This window comes from Rousettus aegyptiacus, unplaced genomic scaffold (genome assembly GCF_014176215.1).
Source record: "Rousettus aegyptiacus isolate mRouAeg1 unplaced genomic scaffold, mRouAeg1.p scaffold_m13_p_3, whole genome shotgun sequence".
Taxonomy (NCBI): Eukaryota; Metazoa; Chordata; class Mammalia; order Chiroptera; family Pteropodidae; genus Rousettus; species Rousettus aegyptiacus.
Window position 1 is genome coordinate 4,837,708 of NW_023416306.1, and position 20,397 is coordinate 4,858,104.

Below are 20,397 nucleotides of genomic sequence, written 5' to 3' on the forward strand. Positions count from 1 at the left end.
TGGGTCCTTTGGGTCAGATGCCCGACTGTGGCAGTGGGGTTGAGACATGAGACCCCTTGTCTTAGAAAGGGACAACCCCTGTGCGTTTGCTTAACCTTCTTAAAATTGTAAATGAATTCGTTGCTAAGTGTTTGGAAAACCTTTTTCACTGGTATTAACTAAGTTTCAGGGGGCAGGGCTTAAAATTATTTTCCCTATGATATTTTTGTAATATTTTTCGCCCCCCGCCCCCTCAACAGACACATACTTGGAAAGACTTATAGTTTAGACATAAGACTTTACAAATCTGGCTTTTTCATTTCATTGAAAATTTAGCTTCCACATTTTGCTCTTCCTTAGTCTTTGCATTTGCCTTTAAAGTTCCTCCTGGTAGTTAGAGTGTGGTTTCCTCCTTTCTCCCTGCCGCCCTTGCGTAGGTCTTGAACTTGTTTGCTGGGGGAGGGAAGCACCTGTAGAGAGCAGGGTGGGATGTTTGAGAGGTGAAGCTAGTTCTCCAGGGTTTGCAGGGATGTGGGACAGCTGGGGGAGGGGAAGATGAGGAACTCTTGTACCTGCTGACCGTGCCGGCTCAGGGAAGAGACCGGTTCATATTGAGACAGCCTTCGCTGTCCAGGCTGATGCAGAGAAACCCAAGAGCGAATGAGAAGATTCCATTTCTGGGTCCAAGCCAGACACTAAGGACGCCGAACGTTTGTGTTTTAAAGAGCTTTCCTCATCTTAAAATCACAACTCGGCTCAGCCCCTCTTGAGTTCTGTCACGGTGAGACAGAGCGTTTTTCCTTGGAAAGAACCAGATTTTGCTTCTGTACCTAGTTTCTCTCCTGTATTAGTGTCGATCCATCCCCACCACAATTAACGGGTTAGACCCAGCTTTCCAACCTAGTTCTTATGGCCTCGTCATTCTTCATACTTTTCCTCTTCTGCTTGAGATGGGTGACTGCCTAGGTGAAGCAGTAATCTTTCAGATCGCTCTAAAAATTAGTGGGTCTTCTTTTTTTCCTTTTTTAAATGAAAAAAAAAGTAAGTGCTCTTTCAAATGTTTTGTTTTGTTTTGTTTTGTTTTGTTCCTTGAAAATCTTATTTTTTTATGATCTCTTTGACTCAGCATATTTGAGGCAGTTACAGATGTTCGTTTGTTGCTTTTAACCACATCCAGGGGAACAGAGACGGGAACCGAAAGTGGCCGAAGGTGGTCTTAGAGCATTGGACTAGGGCAGAAGCTTTCTGCAGCTCCACAGAGGGAGGAGGAGGACACGGCCGAGCAGCGGCCCCTCCGGATCTCTGCACGGACGCCGGCGCAGGCAAAATTCTGGTGCTTTTTCGGCAGGTTTTCTTCCTCCCCGTCTCTTTTCATTCTAGGACGCAGTGTCCGGTGGCACGGCACCTGGCGGAGGGCAGCCCTGCACGCGTTCGTCCCGAGCCTCGTCCCCGCCGTCCCCTGCCGTCTGCCACACATCCAGCATCAGCCTCCTTAATGCCCTTTTGCACAATGCGATGATTGTTATCAAAATGGGAAAATGCAGCTTTTCATATTGCATGTGCCCGGCCACATTCTTACATCACTAACTTCATCCGCATGCTGTTGGATTATTATCATTATTATTATTTTAAGATTTTGGGTCTTTTAAAACTCATCTTGGATATGTGTCCGACCTTACCTCTTGTGTTTAGAGTGAAATTGCTGGAAAGAACCACAAATATAGACTAATCCCTTAGTATTCTCATTTCCACAACAGAAACAGACATAGATTGCGGCTAGTTACAGAAGATACGCCTTAATTGTTGCCCGTTCTTACGGCAGGTTGTAGACTTGCATTTGAAAGAGATTCTGAGTGCTGTACAACATTTTTTTTTTTTTTTGGCCTGTTTCCCTTTCTAGTTAAAATCCATTTTATTCACCTGACTGTCTGACTATGACGCTGCGATGTTGAGGCCCTGTTTTGTCAATATGTCACAGGCTCTTGCGTTGGTAGGCATTTTCAGCCCAGGGAGCACACAACCCTAATTCACAGAATTCGTAGCGGAAACGGTGGGAAAATATGTGAGTTTACAGAATCTGCATCTCCTTCTGCTGTTAAAACGAGGTGTCTGTGCTTCTTGAAATAAACCCTCTAATGCTCCCTTTTACATTTTATTCATTCTCTCTGTGGACAAGGAAGTCACTTTGGGTAATGGTTTTTCATCACTTCAAGGTTTGACGCTTTTATGCTGAAAATATATGTGTGGGTATTTCTGCTTTCAATTTTACATGAGAAAAATTCTTAATTTGTCCTTGGACAGTAATCGAAGTCTTGGTTAAAAATTTAAGAACTGGGGTTACAGGTGGTATTTGTGATGACAGTTTTGTTTATAGGGTTTTATAAAACTTATTTTTTTTTTCATTCCTGTACATGCAGCCACTTTAATATTCAGACCCAAATTGATTTTTTTAAAAAACATTTTAAGTGGAGGCTTTGTTAGATCTACTCTGGGTAAATCTATACCTTCTGACAGTTTCCTCTCAAATGTTAAGAGGAAGCTAATACCAGTAATGTCATCCCAAGGGATTCTGCTTGAGCCATTTAAGGTCAGCTTCTCAAAAGCCCCAGTCCTTAGGAAAGTGGATTTATCCAAAATAAGAGTATCCCAAAGCAGGGATGGAGACAGCACGGCCAGCAGTCGTGTTCCTCACGGAGTGAGCGACCTGCCCAGACGGGAGGGGTTCGCTGAGCGGGACAGCTGGCCCCGGAATGGCCTTTTTCTGAGTCTGAGCCACGTCCATAAAGGTAACGTTAGCAACTCAGTTTCTTCCTAGATCGGCTTATTCCAGGGATTTCGAATTAGTGTCAGCTTAATACACTTTTCAATGACAGGAAGTATCATGTTCAGAGTTGACCTACACTCTTGGAGAAAAACTTCCTTGTGGCTGACTTGGGTCTCCTTATCTCAAAGTAACTTACTAGCTTTTCTGATTGTAGTTCCTGTGTAGCTTGTTTGCATAATTCGAATTTAAAAAAAAAAATCAGATTTCAGAAGACTTCCTGAATAATAAAGAATAATCATTTTATACTGAGCTAGAGAGACCAGCCTTAACAGGTGACCGATGGATTTCTATTGCAGGCACTGAAGGCAAAATTTGTATTGAACTTCATGACTCTTTAGGGACTCTGCCGAAGATATAATGCCCCAAGCAAATGCCGTAGTTCATATTATTCTGGTTCAATCTTCAGTGTATAAGGAACGTAAGTACAATATAGTGCATCAAACCAGACCTGAAAATAATTATGAAATACAGCAGCTGTATACTGACTGATAGGATAACACTTTTTCTCATTCGTCTTTTCAGCTCAGTCAGCCTCTCATAGCTGAAAACTCCTGGCACAAACCTTCAGTTGGCTTGAATTCAAGGAGCAATGAGAGGTCATTTGGGGAATTACCAATGGGGGGAGGGGGGAGGGGGGCTTGGAAGGTCCCAACAGGATGTAACCAGCTACTTGTAAACATCTATTTGCAGTTCTCAGCAATTTTACAGTTAATTGTTGTGTCTTTATATAGTATGCACTTATAAATTTAACAGTATTTTCCATGAGGTCATAGAGTCTTTCTTCCTTTTTTTTTTTTTTAAGGCGAGGCAACCCTTGGTTGACCTCACAGATTGCAAGGACCTGGTTAGCTTACAATCTCTTATTTTTTACGCCTACAGCACCTGGGCTTCCTAGGTGGTCTCCCATCCAAGAACTAACCAGGCCTGACCCTGCTTAGCTTCTGAGATCAGCCGGGATTGGGCTTGTTCAGGGATGGCATGGGCCAGAGACTAGATAGAGTCTCTACTTTCTTAATCTTTGGCAATATGCAGCTTTCAGGCCGGAATGTTAGAGTGTGTGTGTCACATAGTGGTGGTTCTTGAAGTGAGGTCCCTGGACCCCTGGAGGTTCTAGAAAACCTCTCCTGGAGTCTACAAGGTCAAAACTATTTTCATCATGATCCTTAGACCTTGTCTTTTTCACTGCGTAGACGTTTGCACTGATGGTGCAAAAGCAGTGGGGGGTAAGGTTGCCGGCACCTTGACATGAATCCGGGCGGCGTCTCCAAGCTGTACTGGTGGAAGTTTCTGTGTTTTTTACCATTACCTGTTCAAAAGGGGGGGGAAAATCAGCTTTATTTAAAAATGACCTTAATGAAACGGTAAAGATTATTCCTTTTATTCAATCTCAACTCTCGAATCTACATCTTTTTAATAGTATGTGTGACAAGATGGGAAGTCTGCCTAAAGCACGTTAGTTCTTTCCAAAATACTTAAGTGACTGTGTCGTAAGATGAACTGGCTGCTTTTTTCACGGGGCACTGTTTTTACTTCAAAGAAAGGTTGACAAACCCTTAAGCATTGGGCAGACATTTTATCAAAAATGAATGTAGTGAGCCTGTCACTTCAAAGAAAGAACTGACAGTATTTCTTGCCAATGCTAAAATTCTAGCTTTTAAGTGAAAATTGGAAGTTTGGAAAATCTGTATTTGCCACTGTGAGATTGACAGCTTCCCAATATTTTCAAGACTCATCAACTAAAATGAGTTAGGCAGTGAGATAAACAAATGTGGTTTTAAAATATGTTATAACGAAATGTGTCAACACTTGGAAGATCTGCATATATCAGTGTAATATTATTTTTTAAATGACCAGTGCATACAGTATACAGTCATGCACCAGTGAACACCATTCAAGGTGCAAGATGGACTTGCGCATTTTATGGTAACCAAGCACGAATAATTTGCATTGCTGTGGTTCACATTTCACACTGCACACCTAGCCTTGAAGAAGCCATTATATGTCATGCTTTGATATGGTATCAATTAAGAATATCCACCATTACTTAAAAAGGCTATTGAAATCTTCTCGTTTTCTAACTACATATCTATGTACAGTCATATTTTTTCATCTACATCAACCAAAGTGAGGAATCGCAACAGATCGGATACAGAAGCACCTGTGTGAGAATCCAGGTGTTTTCCATTGAGCCGGACATGGAAGAGATTTGCAAAAATATAAAATGGTACCATCTCATGCCACTATTTTTTTTTTTTTTGTTTAGGAAAGTAAGTTCTTTAGGGGGGAAAATATATACATATATATGTATATATATACACACAAACATACACATACAAATACTACTTACATTAGCATATAATAGGTTTATTGTTTTTTTAATTAATATTTTTTAAATCTCTCAGTCTTTAATTTCTGGTAGAGTAAATATTGATGGCTACAACCCACATAAGCGAAAGCTTACTGAGTTTTCAGATGGCAAAAGTGTCCTCAGCTGCCGGCATGCGATGTCAAACCGGAAAGGATGCGTCTTTGGCGATGGCGCCCTCCCGAAGCAGCAAGTGCTATTTTTTTTTAAAGGACCGTTTATAATATTTGCTCACGAAGGAGTCTTTGTAAGATTCGGAATTTTTTTTTTTCCATTTAGTTTTCCACGTTGTAGTCAAGAATGTAAGTGGGTTGATTAGTTTTTCATCTGTTTCGAATTTTCTTCTAGTTGCTGTCAAAAAAGTTCACGCCGTTGGCGGCTCCTGGGGTGGTAGCCGCAGAGTGTGGCTCCACCTGAGGTGTGTTCGCTGCGTGGAAAGAGCCGCGCTGTATCCACAAGCAAGCGCTTGTTTATTCGTTTCTGACTAAGGTTTTTATTATGAACATCTAGCTTATTTGGACCCTGTTATTTTAATAAGTGCTTTATTATAGCTTGCAGAATGTTCTTGAATGCAGATAACTTTATTAAAAACACATGGTTGGTTTGAGGCCAGTAATTTTTAAGGTGAACTCAGTTCAAATGTAGAGTTTTTGAAAAGTCTTGGTATCGAAAGCTGGCACTTTATATTGGGTACATTAAGGCTAACAAATGACAAACTAATGTCATAGGGAAAAATATAGAATTAGATTATTAGCAGGGCAAAAGTGAAACCTAAGAGCAGATGGTCTTAGCAGATTTTCAAGGAAGCACCTTTAACTGCTAAAAATAGCCACGGCTTTGGAGATGGTGAGAAATTATACGGAGGGGCGGCTCTCAAATGGAAGGAAGGGTGTGGAAAGGAGTTTTTAAATAAATATGATCGCCATGAAACTAGATCAACAAAGGTTTGCCGATCAGCAGGGAGCTTTAAAGAAGCCTTGCTCTGCAACCTAAATGCCCATCAGCAGATGACTGGATAAAGAAGTTATGGTTCATATATACAATGGGCTATTACTCAGACATTAACCCAGAGGTTATTATGCTGAGTGAAACAAGTCAGTCAGAGGAAGACAGATACCACATGATTTCACTGATATGCGGAATCTAATGAACAAAAAGAACAACCTAATTAAAAACAGATTCACGGTCTATGGCCATGCTACTCTGATCAAGCCCGATCCCATCTGATCTCGGAAGCTAAGCAGGGTCGGGCCTGGTTAGTACTTGGATGGGAGACCAGCTACGAAGATCAGGTACTGTAGGCATAAAAAAAATAATAAAACAAGGGATTATAAACTGACAAGGTCTTTGCGATCTGTGAGGGCAACCAAGGGTTGCCTCGCCTAAAACAGCAACAACAACAAAACACTTACAAATATAGAGGACAGTCTGGGGATGACCAGAGGGGAGGGAGTTTGGGAGGACTGGGAGAAAGGGGTGAGGGGGTTAAAGAAGTACAAATTAGTAGTTGATAGATGGTCACGGGGCTGGGGAGCACAGCAGAGGGAATGCGGTCAGCAGTAATGTCGTGGCTAGGTGGAGGGCCAGGGGAGAGAAAGAGCAATCAGGGGGATCATTTATTAAGTACATAAATGTCTAACCAATGTACCCTATACTTGAAACTAATAATAAATTTAAGAAAAAGAAGGCTTGCTGTAAATAGCCGGGAATGATCAGTAATCATCACAGCCGTCCCCACCCCTTATCCTGGGGAGACATGGTCCAGGGCCCCCAGTGGATGCCTGAAACTGTGGCTAGTACTGAACCCTGCTGAACCCTGCGTATGCCATGATCTTCTCCTGTACACACACATCTATGCTGAAGTTTCACTGATAGATTAGGCACAGAAAGAGATGAACGACACCACCTAATAATGAAAGAGAACAATCATAACAAGGCACTGCGATAACAGTTATGTGAAAACGGTCTCCCTCCCTCCCTCTCCAAACACTGCGCCGTCCTCGCCCGCCTCGTGACGGGACGACACGAGGCGGAATTTTCCGTCTTAATGTTTTCGGATGGCCGTGGACCGAGGGTGACTGAAACTGGGGGGCGGAACTGTGGGTACGGGGCAGACTGCTGTGCTCGGATCGTCTGCGTCTATGTTCTCTCGACCTCTTAAGAAGGTTAAAGAGACCCGAGTCTTGTTTACACTGTGCATTTGCCTGACGACCCCGTCTTGACAGATAACAGAAATAAACCGTCTCCCCGAGTGGTGGTTCTTGAAATGGAATCCAGGGGTTTGTGGAATAGATTATTGAGGACCAGGAATCTATGAAAAACTTAGCTATTTGCCCCTTATTTTTTATGACAATATTAAAAACTATGAGATATAAAGACAAACGTTTTACAGGGATTATTTTACGTTTGAAGAACATTCTGATTTCTTAAACTGACGTTTCTTACCCTGCCCTGTGGGCTGGGTGGGGGGAAGGTTGAGGAAACTTACGTGTGATATTTAGGTGTTTTACACTTGGCGTTGCTTTGAGTGGAGAATAGAACCAAAGCACCGTGACAGATTTTTCGACCGAAGACGCTGGATCTAAAAACATGCCGAAGGATGACGCTGACTGTGTTCTGTCGGCTTAAAATGCAGCTTTGTATTTGTATATTCGACTTGGCACTTCCCACCCCACCCGCTCCTCATGGCTGATTTGTGAAATCGGGCGAGGATTCTTTGTCTTGTAGGCAAACGACTAGAACCTTATGTCGTTTTGTGGCCTTTCCCTGGGAAGTCCCAGCGCTGGGGCTGGAACCCTCGTCCTCTGTCACCGTTACCTGTCGCAGGCAGCAAACCCGCCGTCTGCCACGTGGCAGTCCTCCCGCCCCGTGACGTCACACTGCCACCCCCTTCAGGGCCGGGCGCGGCGGGCCGTGGCGTTCTCATCCTGGGCTCTCGCTGCACGTCCAGCTCACTGACCTCCCTCCTCCAGCTCCCAATAGATCTGTGTTGCCAGCTCTCTTCTGGACGTGTCCCTCCCTCGTTCAACATGTGCCGCCCCCCCCCCCCAAAGTGCTGCCCCTCCACCTCTGTAGTCACGGGGAGCAGAACCAGAGCCACCCTGGGATCCAGCCTCTCCCTCCCGTCCCTTTCCGGCCTCCTCCGGTCGGTCACTAGGACCAGTCGGTTGTATTTAAGCGTCAGTTAAATCCTCTCCTCTCCTCTCCCGTTTTCCCTCACCTGGACTACCCAGCAATCTCCCGACGTCCATCTTCCCGCGCTTCTGAGCCTATCCGTGACCACGCCACTCCCCTGGGAAGCCCGGCAGGGGCTCACTCGTGGCCAGTGGAGAACCCCAGCTTGGCATTGGAGGCTTTGAGTGATGGGCCCGGGGCTGTGTCTAGTTTCCTCGCTCTCTTGTGCCCCACCCCACCTCACACCCCGGGGGGACGGGTCCACCTGCTTCCTGGACACCTCCCCGCCTTCGCACTGGCCGTTGCTGGAGTACCCGGCCTCTCATCTTTCAGACTAGCACACTCAAGGCGCTCTGCAGGTCGGGGCTGTATTTCTGTTCATTTTCGTTTCCCACCTCTTTAGCACACCGTTCCTGGTACAGGGGGTGGGCTTGATACATGTTCGAGTGTTTCAAAAAAGTCCGCGTGCGTCGTTTTATTTATCTGTTTGAAGAAAGTGGTATTCTGTAACTCTTTTCCCTCCTTGCCCCAGATTTCAAGGAGCTGTTTTGAGTGATAACTCAAGAGATAACAGTTAAGGTGCGGATAGGGCAGCTGAGTTCATGTGAGCATGTCTTTCGCCTCTCGGTTCTTAGTAACTGGAAAAGAGATTTTCCTTTGCACAAGGACATTCATTATATCCAAAAACCATGTTTCTAAGAGGAATAGGGAACATGAACGAATGGGTCAGAGTTCATTTCAGTACCCCGGGGAGTTTTCACACCAAATTTGGGAATGTTGATTTTAACTGCTCAGCACAAAAGCACCCACGTGCAATCATGGAAAATATCAGACCTGCCTCTGTGTAGCAATACATTGTTGAGAGAACTGTTCATTGAAATGACTTTAATCACAGAGAAAGATGATAAACTTTCTCTTTGTTTTGTGTGTGTTTTTTTTTAACAGGATCAATTTGACAACCTAGAAAAACACACACAGTGGGGAATTGATATTCTCGAGAAATACATCAAATTCGTAAAGGAAAGAACGGAGATTGAACTCAGCTATGCAAAGCAACTCAGGTAAGTTGATATTGAGAAGGGTTATTTAGATGTAAGATAATTTATACTCTCATTTTGTGGTATCCATGTGTAACCCTTTAAATAGTTCTTTTTCCCTTTCGTTAAGGTAATATTTCAATACAAACAATTGTTTGTGATATAGAAAAAATAATTTTTATGGAACAGCAACTATACAAACTAACATTGCTTTTAGGCTCGTGTTTTCTGAATTTTGGAGCGGCTGATTTTTTTTCTGAAAACTTGATGGAAATAGAACGTGTACACAGGGAAGTATTCGAATCTTACGTGTACAGCTCCAGAAGTTTTCACGGAGTGAACACGGCCCTGGAAGCACATCTGGGTCAAGAAACAGAAAATTACCAGCCTCCGAGGCACCCTGTGACCCCTTCCGCTTCAGCATCCTCTCCGCCGCCAGGGCGACCGCTCTCCGGGCTTCTAACAGCACGGGCCGGTCTCGCCCACTCCTGAACCTTATGTGAATGCACTCGCTCATCAGGCAGTGTGTGTACTTAGCTTCTTTGTTCTCCGCTACGTTTGTGAGGTTCACTCACATTGTTAGATGTGGCGGTGGTTTGTCTCCCCATCGGTTTTCAGTGTTTCAGTGTCTGAGTGTGCCACAGTCCACCCATCCTGCTGTCCCTGGGCGGTCGCTCGTTTTCTATTTGAGGCCATAAAGTGTATACCCAGGAGTGGGACTGCGAGGCCGTAGGCTTCGCGTGTGTTTAGTATCAGTAGATGAGGCCAAACGATTTTCCGAAATGCTTTTGCCGCTTCACATTCCCTCCAGCGGTGTGACAGAGGTCCCCTGGAGCAGCATTGTAAAAGCTCTTTGGACCTCTTACATCGATAACGATGACGTTTATCCACGAACTCTGTGCTTTTACACGCAATGTTTAATAAAAGTTGTCAGTAGAACTAAGTGTGAACTCGAAATGGCACGCCAAATCTTTAACGATTTCTTGTTTGGCGGAAGAAGACGGTGCAGATTGTTTGGTCTGTACAGACGGAGACTTGTTAAAGATCTAGATGACTTTTGGTTTGGAAACATTTCATTTTAATCCAAAGAGCATCTGCAGAAAGGCTATGTCGTGCGTCACCGAAAGAATGTCGATCCTTCGAGGGCTGGCGGAGTCGTGTGTCCGTGAGCCCCTACGTGTCACCTGTGAAATACTCTTATGGATGACAAGCTTTGTTTCTGTTGAGTAAGTGAAACTTAAAACATATCGTTCAACGAAATAATTTTTATAACTCACCGAATCCAGGTCACTTCCTGGTGCCCCGTGTGCCCTCATCAGCCTCCTTAGTATTTTGAGGCTTTTATGATTGATCATAGGAATAGAGAATGAGCTGCTTCTTATTGGTCATTGAAACGTCTCGTGGTTAGTCAACAAGTATCGTTCTTACGGAAAACGGATGACATCCAGCTTTAGCCAAAATGAGGTCTCACCTTGTGGATTTTTCGGTGTGTGCGGCGGCGTCTTTGCCTCGCGGCCGCCACTCCTGTTTGCCGGCGCCTTCGTCCGCTGCCTCCTTGTGCTTTGGAGGTTGTTGTTAGGCATCATTAAGTCGTTCTTACACGTTTCTGCGTCCTGTCATGAGGGGGAAGCGCTTTCTCAGCTCCCCCCGCAATGCCCGTGGCTCCTTGCCCTGTCTCACCGCTCTGGGTGAGGGAACCCCAGGACTCAGCGTAACAAAACGGGAGGCTATTGGAAGAGACCCCAAACTGCCATATAGGCTTAGGGTGACATTTAATAGGTCTCCAATGACCATTTTACCATGTTTCACAGCTTGAAACAGAGTATCAGTATTATATGATGGTCGTTTCTGGGGAAGTACTTTTTCCTGAGATTTAAATATTAACATTTGTTTCATTGCATCCCTGAGAAGTATCCAAATTTGTATTTGTCCAGAGAAATTGATAAAAAAAAAAAAAAAAAAAAAAAAAAGAAGAAGAAGAAGAAGACTGATCCTTGGGACAAATCTTCTAAGCTTTTATGCTGAGATCTCAGCTGGGCCCTTAACGCTGATGCGTACGCCCCGTGCCGATCCCTTGTTGGTTTGGTTTCTCACTCTCCTAAGTGACTCTTTCACAGTTTCTTTTCCTACAAACCCTGGCACCGCCTTTCCCATCCTCCCTGCTTGGGTTCCTCCCCTTGAGCTCACCTGCACCACTCCACCTGCCCTGCGCCTCTCGGGCACCCGATGGCCTTCACACCGGTCAGCCCAGCTACCTGCCCTCCGTCCTCATCACCCTCGACTTCAGCAGCTTGCCCGGGGTGGATGCTCCCTCCTTCTCACCTGGCTTCTGAAATAAGTGCCACCGTCCCCTGGCTTCCTGTCTCACCAGAAGCTCCTCCTCAGCCTCTCTGGCTGTTTTCTCCTCCAGATGCCCTTTCAAGTGCCCAGTCCCTGGCCCTTGTCCCTCCCTCAGTCTACGCTCCCTCACAATCTCCTCCGTCCCGTGGCTTTAAGTTTGATCCATAAGGCAAGGACTTGCAGAGACGTCTCCATTTGGATGTCTAAGAGACAGCCGGCATGGACCATCCCCAAAACAATCTCTCCACTCAAAACCTGCATCCGCACAGCTCAGCATTTCCCTGCTCACACGAGGGCAGCTGCGTCCTTCCTTGCTTAGCTCAGAAACCTGGGGTCCTCTTTGGTTCCCCTCTTCCTCTCATACCACCCCCACCCCCATGCAAACCGTCAGGAAGCCCTGGTGACTTTACCTTCCAGATTGATCTGGGGTCTGACCACGTCTCATTCCCTCCAGTGTGGCCACCCGGTCCCGTCCCCGCTGCCCCTTGCCTGGCTTATCATTAGTCCCCTAACTGGATTTACCCCCCTCGTGCTGGTTTTCCGCAGAGCCGCAGGCCGCTGCCCTCCACTGCTCGGAACACCGGCATCTGCCCGCTCACTCACAGGAGGCCCGAAATCCTCGCAGCGCTCGCCCTAAAAAGCCCTCCTTCCTCGGGTCCCCGTGCCTCTCCGACAGCATCTCTTTCCTCTGTCTTCCTCCTTATCTCCGCTCTAACCGTACCAGCCTCTTTGCCATTTCTCCAACACACCAGGGACAGTCCCACGCCGGGACCGTCGCACTGGCCTTTCCCCGTGAGGTCACCTGTGTGTTCACGCCCAGGATCCACCTGGCCAGCCGCGCTCGTCCAGTTTTCCCACAGCACTGGTAACTTCCTGACGTTCCATTAATTTTCTTGTGTATTTTACATTTACGGTTCATCGTCTCCCGCTCCTCCCCTGCTAGAACACAAGCCCCTCCGGGGCAGGGCGCTTTTAAGTTGTGATCGCCGATGTACCCGATGGGATGGAACAGTGCCTGGCACGTAGTAGGTGCTCAGTAGATAGTAGCAGAGCGCCCGAGCCAAGACGTCTGAGATATTTGGCCAGCAGCGCTTCAAGGAAAATGATCTGTTTTAACAGGCCAGCGGGAGCTGATAAGGACTGAAATACAAAGAGAACCGACTGTGTCAGCAGAGTGGGGGGGCGGGGAGCTGTAATGAACGAGACACAGGAAGTGCCTGAGCCCAAGAGGCTCATCTTCTCCCTATGGAGAAGAGACCGTATGCAAATAAAGAAGTAAATCTTTCAAAGATAGCGTGTGTCACCCTGAGTAAGTGAGACCAGTGATGGCGATGAGCATGATGGGGGGCAGGCTTAGTTAGCTAGACGGACTGGGGAAAACCCATTTCTCGAGGACAAGGAGAGTGTGGACAAGGGGAGGCCTGGGAGTAGCTCCTTCAGGACAGAGAATCAAGGTCCTGAGGTGGGAACGTGTTCAAGGAATGGAAAACCCAGTGCGAACGGAGCATTTTCAGCAAATGGTGGCTTGAAATATCAGTCCGATGTTAAAAAATCCACATGGTTTTTGGGGGGAGACCTCTCTCATTAAGTAATTTTTATATTTTTCTGCATTGGAGGAAAAAATACCAACTTATTTTAGACATAAAAGATGATAATTAGGGCTTTGGTTTCTGTAGGTCAGTGGTTGGTAAACTATAGCCCATGGGCAAATCCATCCACTGCCTGGTTTTATAAATAAAGTTTTATTGGAATACAGCTGCATCCATTCATGTATGTGTTGCCTATGGCTGCTTGTGCAAAACAGTGGCAGGTGAATAATTGTAACAGAGACCACGTGACTGTGATGCACTTGCAAGTCTAAAATATTTACTGTCCGGCCCTTTACAGAACAAGTTTGCTGACCGCTCCTAGAGTTATTATTTATTCAAAATAGTGTAGGGTCTAATTCCTAATATAATTTTAAAACATCTTCTATTTCTTATATAAGAACACCAACTATTGATTGTCCTTAGCGATGGTTTCTTTAAAAAAAAAAAAAGAAGAACTAAATTATTTGTTATGACCAGATAATGAATGCATATGATTTTAAATGCCAGAGGTACAAAATGACATACAGCGAAGTGTCCCTTTCTTACTCATCCCCGGGGACAGTCAGTGTTATCAGTCCCTTGTGTACCCTTCCAGAGAGATATCAGGCACCCACAGGCAAGAAGCACGTTCTGTTCGTTGCCTCCCCAGCAGATCAGCACCTCCTTGCCATCCTGCATCCTGGAGATTGTTCTGAGGTTCATTTTTATTTTTTTGTAGCTTTATAGTATCACATCGGATTGGTGGATATCTCGATCGTTTCCATTTGTTTGCAACTCTGAACAAAGTTGCAATGAGTAACCTTGAATCATATACTTGGGCAAGCGTATGGAGAGGATGAGTTCCTGAAAGCAGCTCTCTCTGGTTGGGTAGAATTTGCTAGGTAGCCCTCCTTGGAGGCTGTGACCCCCTGATGCTCACACCAAAGCCTGTGGTGGTGCTGTAGATTTTGACCCTCGGTGCTTCTCGTTACCGAGGGTCAAAATTTTTGCCAATTGGATGAGTAGAAATGGCTAAGTCTGAGTGTTAATTTGTGTTTCTCTTCGTATGAATGAGGTCGAGCATATTTTTATACATTTGAACCATTTGTACTTTCTTCTCTATGATTCATTCATGTCCTGGTCCAATTTTTGTTTTTTGATTGGAGATTATTATAAATAAAGAGTAACTATATAGAAATCATTTTATAAAATATGTTAGAATGTATTACATTTAAATTTACTTTAACAGTAGAAAAGACATTAAAGTAAAACAAGGATTTGCTGAACCTTATATGTTAAACAGACTCATAAGGTTTAGTAAAAACATGAAAGACTTGTAGAATGTTCTCATTGTTTTGTTTTGTTTTTTTAAAACACCATGTTGTAATTTTCAACAGGCTCAATTAACTCGCTGCTAGGAAAGAGGAAGAAAATAGTATTTACGTATTTTGCTTTCTCTGCTAATCAAGTTATACAATTTAGTCTGTAACATGATTCCCACAGTTAATTCATCTTAATTCTATATTTAAATGTAGATTTATGCTCACCACTATCTTCTGCCACAGCCTCTCCACCACTCATTTCATGACATGAAGAAAAATAGAAGTATTTTTCCCCTAGTAAGAGCGCAGGACATAATTCTCGAGTTTTTTCTTGTTTGAGAATGCCACTCCGCTTTGACAACCATTTGACTCGGCTGTTCTCTGCTCGTACTTTCCTTCTCTCCAAACTCTGTTGCTGCATCGTCTTTTGGTGGCAAAGTCTCGGGCCAGCCAGATTCTTTTTCTTTGAAGTGGACTTGCTTTTTTGATGATACATGTGAGACTCTTTTCGTTCCACTTTTTGAAATTCGGTAACTTTGCCAAGCTCTGCCTCGTTGTTGATCATTCCATCTCTTTTCCAGAGTCCTGGCACATGCAGATTCAAGTCTTCATTGGGTTCAGGGGCGCTTTCATCAATTATATCTAAATATTTTTTTTCCATTCTGCTTATTGGATTATATCCATCAGAGATATGAATTTTCCTCATGTTCTTATTGTCTTGTTATTTAGATTTTTTTTTTTTTGGATTATGTTAGTTTGCTTTCACGTGATGATCTCAAAATTTTATTAAATTTGATGTCCAGCTTCGTTTATTTTATTAGCTCTGCAGTGGCGCATTTGAGTTCTTCATTCCATTCCTTACCTTTGTAGTCTGTCGCCCTGGTTCATCCCAGAAAATATTCTGGAGGAGTTTGGTTTCCTCCCTTCCTCCCCCGTCCTCCCTTTTCTTCTGTATTACATAGCAGATCCTTTAAGCATGATTATGTTTAACATGGGCAGTTTCGTGACATGGCGAAGAGGACAGACTGTAGCAGCCCAGTGCCTGGGGATGCGGTCTTGATTCTTTCATTGACTCTGGGCAGAGTACTCTGTGCTTTATCTTTTTCATCTGTAAAATGCGAGTAATCGTTGAGGGGACGTAATGCGCTAACGCGTGCAGGCGGATGCCCGGGTACGCTTCGGTTAGTGCCATGAGCGACGCCAGGGCCCCTGTGTGCCCGGACAGTGCCGGGGACCGTCCCCCAGTACCATCGGTCGCTCCCTCGGAGCTCCATTACAGTGTGACTAACGATGGGGAACGGAGCCTGGTTTTGTACATTTCGTCTTTGAGTCTCGAGTCTGTTGTCTCTGCTGAAACTTCGTTAGAGGCTCTATTTTGGGGTTTATGCTGCAAGGTGTATTCTATTCCATTGGATCTCCCCCCCCATCCCCCCCAAGGCATTCAGCTCGGGGGCCCTGGAAAGTGGAGATCCTGGTGGCCAGCCCCTGCCTCTGCCCGCCTCCTGGGTGGTTGGCCTGGCCATCTTCTCAGTGCTTACTCGCTCCTCAGTTTACCTCCATCTGAGCCAGCGTTCAGGGTTTTATGGACTCACTCGCGGTGGCAGTGAGGAGGGGCCGGTGTCCATTCTGCACCGTCCCAGAATCTTCCATCCTTCATTCCATTCTTTATTGGTTTATTTTTTGTTGCTGGCAAAATCTCCTGGCTGTTAATTTTCACCTCTTGCTGTTGGGAAAGCACAATTCTCTGATCGAATTTTCTTCTGCCAGCCTTTTCCAGAAATCTTGTGGGGAGCGTTTTTTATTTTTATTTTTTATTTTTAAAAATAATTAAATAAAAGCAAGAGAGAATAAAAAAACAAAACATTCCTGGACCCAGCCCTGGACCTTCCGTTTCACAGGGTCTGGAGTGGGGCCCAATGTCTCCTTTTTAAAACTCTCCCTGCAGTTCCGAGGATAAACCCAATTTCGATCCAGTATTCTTATTAAAGGTCGTATGTTTTCCTCTTACCTTTTAATTAGCCTCTCTCGAAAACAAGTATATAAAACACTTAAAAATTTTTTGGGAAGATCCCATAAATTTAAAGATGCTTTTTCTGTGGTTTATTTGCTTGCTCGTTTTTCAAATAACCTCATACAAACAGGGCGAGAAAGCCTGCGTCAGAGAATAGAAATGAAAGTTGGTCTTTTTTTTATAGTGGTCCCTGAGAGACGTATCTTTCAACCTGAAATCACTTCTAGACCTCTTAAGCCTGAGTTTTCTGCTGGTGTTTATAGAATGAATTATTCATTGGTGCTTTTAAGAAGCGTTCGAGAGCTATATATGCTAACTTTGTCATGATACTCAGCTGTCAGGACCTCATAGCCACGAGGAGTTTTCAGTTCTGTTTAGGATTTGACTGGTAAGTGGTAACTATACCGATCACTGGTTTTACCTGGATTCGTTCAAGCTACGTTTGCTCCAACTAGATGTAACATTTGTTTTTATGGCTGTTGAGGCCTGGAAGCTAAGAAGAAAATGAGGATTCGCAGAAACCTTTAGAATAAAGTTCTGAAGGAATTTTAATATAGGCTTTGAATTTAGAAGTGGTATTTTCAATTTGCAAGGTGCGGTTATGATTTAAAGTCACGTGCTAAAAACATCTCGCGTGTGAGGCTTTTTCCATACTTCAGTCTCCCGTACATGCTGCTCTAAATTTGGAAAGGAATCTATTGATTATCTCGTCACCTGCTTTCCGTGCGCTCCCTCTTCATGCCACTCGTGACATTATTTTTAATAATTCTATCTTGTAAGAAGCGCTTGTGATAAACCAGCTCAACTGCACTGTGCTTTCAACATACAAAATTGCTCTTTTGCGTGATTTTTTTCTCTCAGGCACATTCTTCAAGGAAATAGTGCCTCCCCGCCCCCCCACATGTTTCACATCTAGAGTGATTGGATAAACCGTGTTTTGTATCTAGAGTCTCAGTAGAGCAAACATGACATGGGTTAAGTGTAGCTCACGTGATAGCAGCCTTCACGTAAGGTCATTCTTCCTTCGTCGGTTTGTCCAGTCATGATTTTTAAATTGGTGTAGACTCATGTCTTCATTTTTAAATAATCGCAACGATAGATATCGTATTGGGTGTTATATATTCCCTCGGAATTTCTCGACTTGGAGGGACAGTAGTGGTCATTTCATCCCACCCCCTCGGACTTACAGATGAGGAACTAAGAGCACAGATTTGCTTGTCGATTTGTCCGAGGTCATGCTACGGGGGCACGGCGGCCTCTGGATTCCCAGAGCAATGTCCTTCTTTCCTGAAGTCCACTGCCTCTCGCGTCATCCATCACCTGTAAGAGGTGAAACCACATTTCGATTCGTAAAACATACCTTGGTCAAAATTGTAAATTTATTATCGCACATTTTGCTACGCAAATCTGTAGATTTGGGGGAGGTGGAAGAAATACTAGGTAAAAAAAAAAAAAAAAGAAGAAGTAGCTACTATAAAAGAGGAATAGCGACAGGGCATCAACCGGGAAGTGAATTCTGAGATGCCGTCGGATGCAGAGGCCCTCTGTGGACCAGCAGTCAGCCTCCTCCCGCGGTTTCCCTGACAACAGCAGCCAAATCAGGACCCACGAGAAGTCAGCCAGTGGGACCAATGGTAGCGAGCTGTGTTTTTTCCCATGACCACCTCTTAGTTTTTGGTGTAAATTTCAGTGGGCCGAATGTGAAGGAGAATCTGTGCATTCCTGACCTGGAGATGGGACTAGGAAGAGAGGCCAGAATTGGAGAGTGCGCAGTGCAGACCGGGGAGGCGGGTTGCAAGTTCTCCTGGTGAAATGTCTGAGCATGAACAGCCCCCCCAGATATCACCTCTACTGCCTTCCAGGAGGCGGATTCACAGGGAGTTTTCGTTAGCTCTTCGGGGGAGCAGCCGCACTGCCTTGATGATGTGCCCCTGGCACTTGATTAATTTAGACATTTGGACACAGTCCATATGCTTTCCTTGGATTTAGAGCAATAATGCTCAGCTGAAGATGATCACGAGGGAATGGTGGCCTGATGAGAAAAGACTATCCTCGGCTCAGTGCTGCATTTATACACATGGTCTGTCCTCAGCGGCAAGATAAAGTCAGGTCTTAACATCCAGATGAGTGGCCGGCTAGGACCATTTCTCTTCTTACTCGCTCTGCGTTTGAGGTCAGGATTCAAAGCTATGCAACCCCTTCATAACATTATCACACGTGTCGGAAGACAGAAGAAGACACGTGGATTTCAGCCGTGGACATTTCGTAATTGTTTTCTTTAAACTTATCATCAAAAGCACTAACTTCATCTGTCATTCCTGGTTTCTCACTGTTCTTTCCATATAAGGTGACAACGTCTACATTTGTGTTTTAGGAATCTTTCAAAGAAATACCAACCCAAGAAGAACTCGAAGGAGGAAGAAGAATACAGGTATGTTCCCCGTCGATAATTGCATGGCAATATGCAGATGCCGCTGGTGATGAGGATGAAGGAAAGGAGAAATAAATGTCGACAGAAATAAGTTGCATCCCTCATTCATGTTGGTGGCAGTCTTTAAACTGGGGGCGAGAAAAAGAAAAACCTACTCAATTAACGTTCCTTACGCTGAATCACGTGACCTATCCCAGGTTGTTTTAATTAAGGTAATTAGGAAATGCTTAGACTATCATCTGAGCAGATACCAGGAGTATGGATGATGTGTGCTGAAGTCTGGATTTGGTTTTGTGGTATCGAGAATCTCTTTCACATTACTGCTCATTCATCCAAGATATTCGTCCATTTTGGTCAGCAGCAAAGGCCTTTTAACCCGGACAACCCAAAAGTATTATGTCTCTAATTTAGATCCTGACACACATGCCATGGGTACATGCAGCGTGTATATGTCTTTCGGCTTTTCTCTGAAATAAGTATTAGCGAAGCCGAACACCGCCTTGCGTCGAGCGATTCGGTTTCACAGAATGAAGAGAGTTTCTGTTGTAATTAATTCTGAGCCACTTTGATGAGAACGCTCTTACGTGTAATGAATCGCCAGGATCCTTCGGGAGCCCGGTGCAGATTTGCCTGATGTTAATTACCCCTTCGCCTGCGTCGAGCAGCGCGAGAACAGACGTGGCCTTGTTTGAAAAGCTCTGCTGTGTTGTGTTCGTAGGTATACGGCCTGCAAGGCTTTCCTTTCCACCCTGAACGAGACCAATGATTACGCCGGGCAGCACGAGGTGATCTCTGAGAACATGACCTCGCAGATCACCGCGGAGTTGGCACGCTACATCCAGGAGCTGAAGCAGGAGAGGAAATCGGTAACCCCAAATCCGTTGTGTCTTCCTAAGAGATGGACCGAAGAGAGGGGGAGTAGCCCTAGACATTTTAAAATTAAACAGAGTCATAAGAGTTGGTGGGTCTTAAACTGACACCTTTGAGAATCACATGAAAGGAATGGACCCTGTCCCTGTTCCGAGGTTTTTAGGTCTTTATGCATACTTGAACTCATGCCGGGGCCCCAGAATGCCAGGGCCTTTGAGGAATTTGGACGTGGTTGAGGACACCTGACCTGAAGACAGTAAGCGGGCTAATGTGGCGGATGCCGCGCGGAGTAAATGGAAGTAAACGCTCGTGCGGAGTTCGGGGAAGCTAGAAAGGCGACCTCCGTTCCCTCCGCTTGGGTCCTTGGCTCCTCCGCTCCCGTCCAGTGAAGATCGTTTTGCTTCTCATGGCACCATTAAAATCTTTCCATAGCTTTTATTGTTAAAAAAAAAAAAAAAAAAAAAAACAGAAAAATG

At 44.8% G+C, this 20,397-nt stretch overlaps 1 protein-coding gene and 1 pseudogene across 14 annotated transcripts in view; both read left to right on the forward strand.

The window, feature by feature from the left end:
- FNBP1 (formin binding protein 1) overlaps window positions 1–20,397 on the forward strand; it is a 108,716-nt gene that overhangs the window by 29,470 nt on the left and 58,849 nt on the right. For all 14 annotated transcript variants that reach the window (XM_036218083.1, XM_036218087.1, XM_036218089.1 and 11 more), the window contains exons 2-4: window positions 9,288–9,403; window positions 18,995–19,051; window positions 19,770–19,917. In XM_036218083.1, the coding sequence (XP_036073976.1) occupies window positions 9,288–9,403; window positions 18,995–19,051; window positions 19,770–19,917 (321 nt within the window). The remainder of the gene's footprint in view (window positions 1–9,287; window positions 9,404–18,994; window positions 19,052–19,769; window positions 19,918–20,397) is intronic.
- LOC118600976 lies at window positions 6,354–6,472 on the forward strand (annotated as a pseudogene).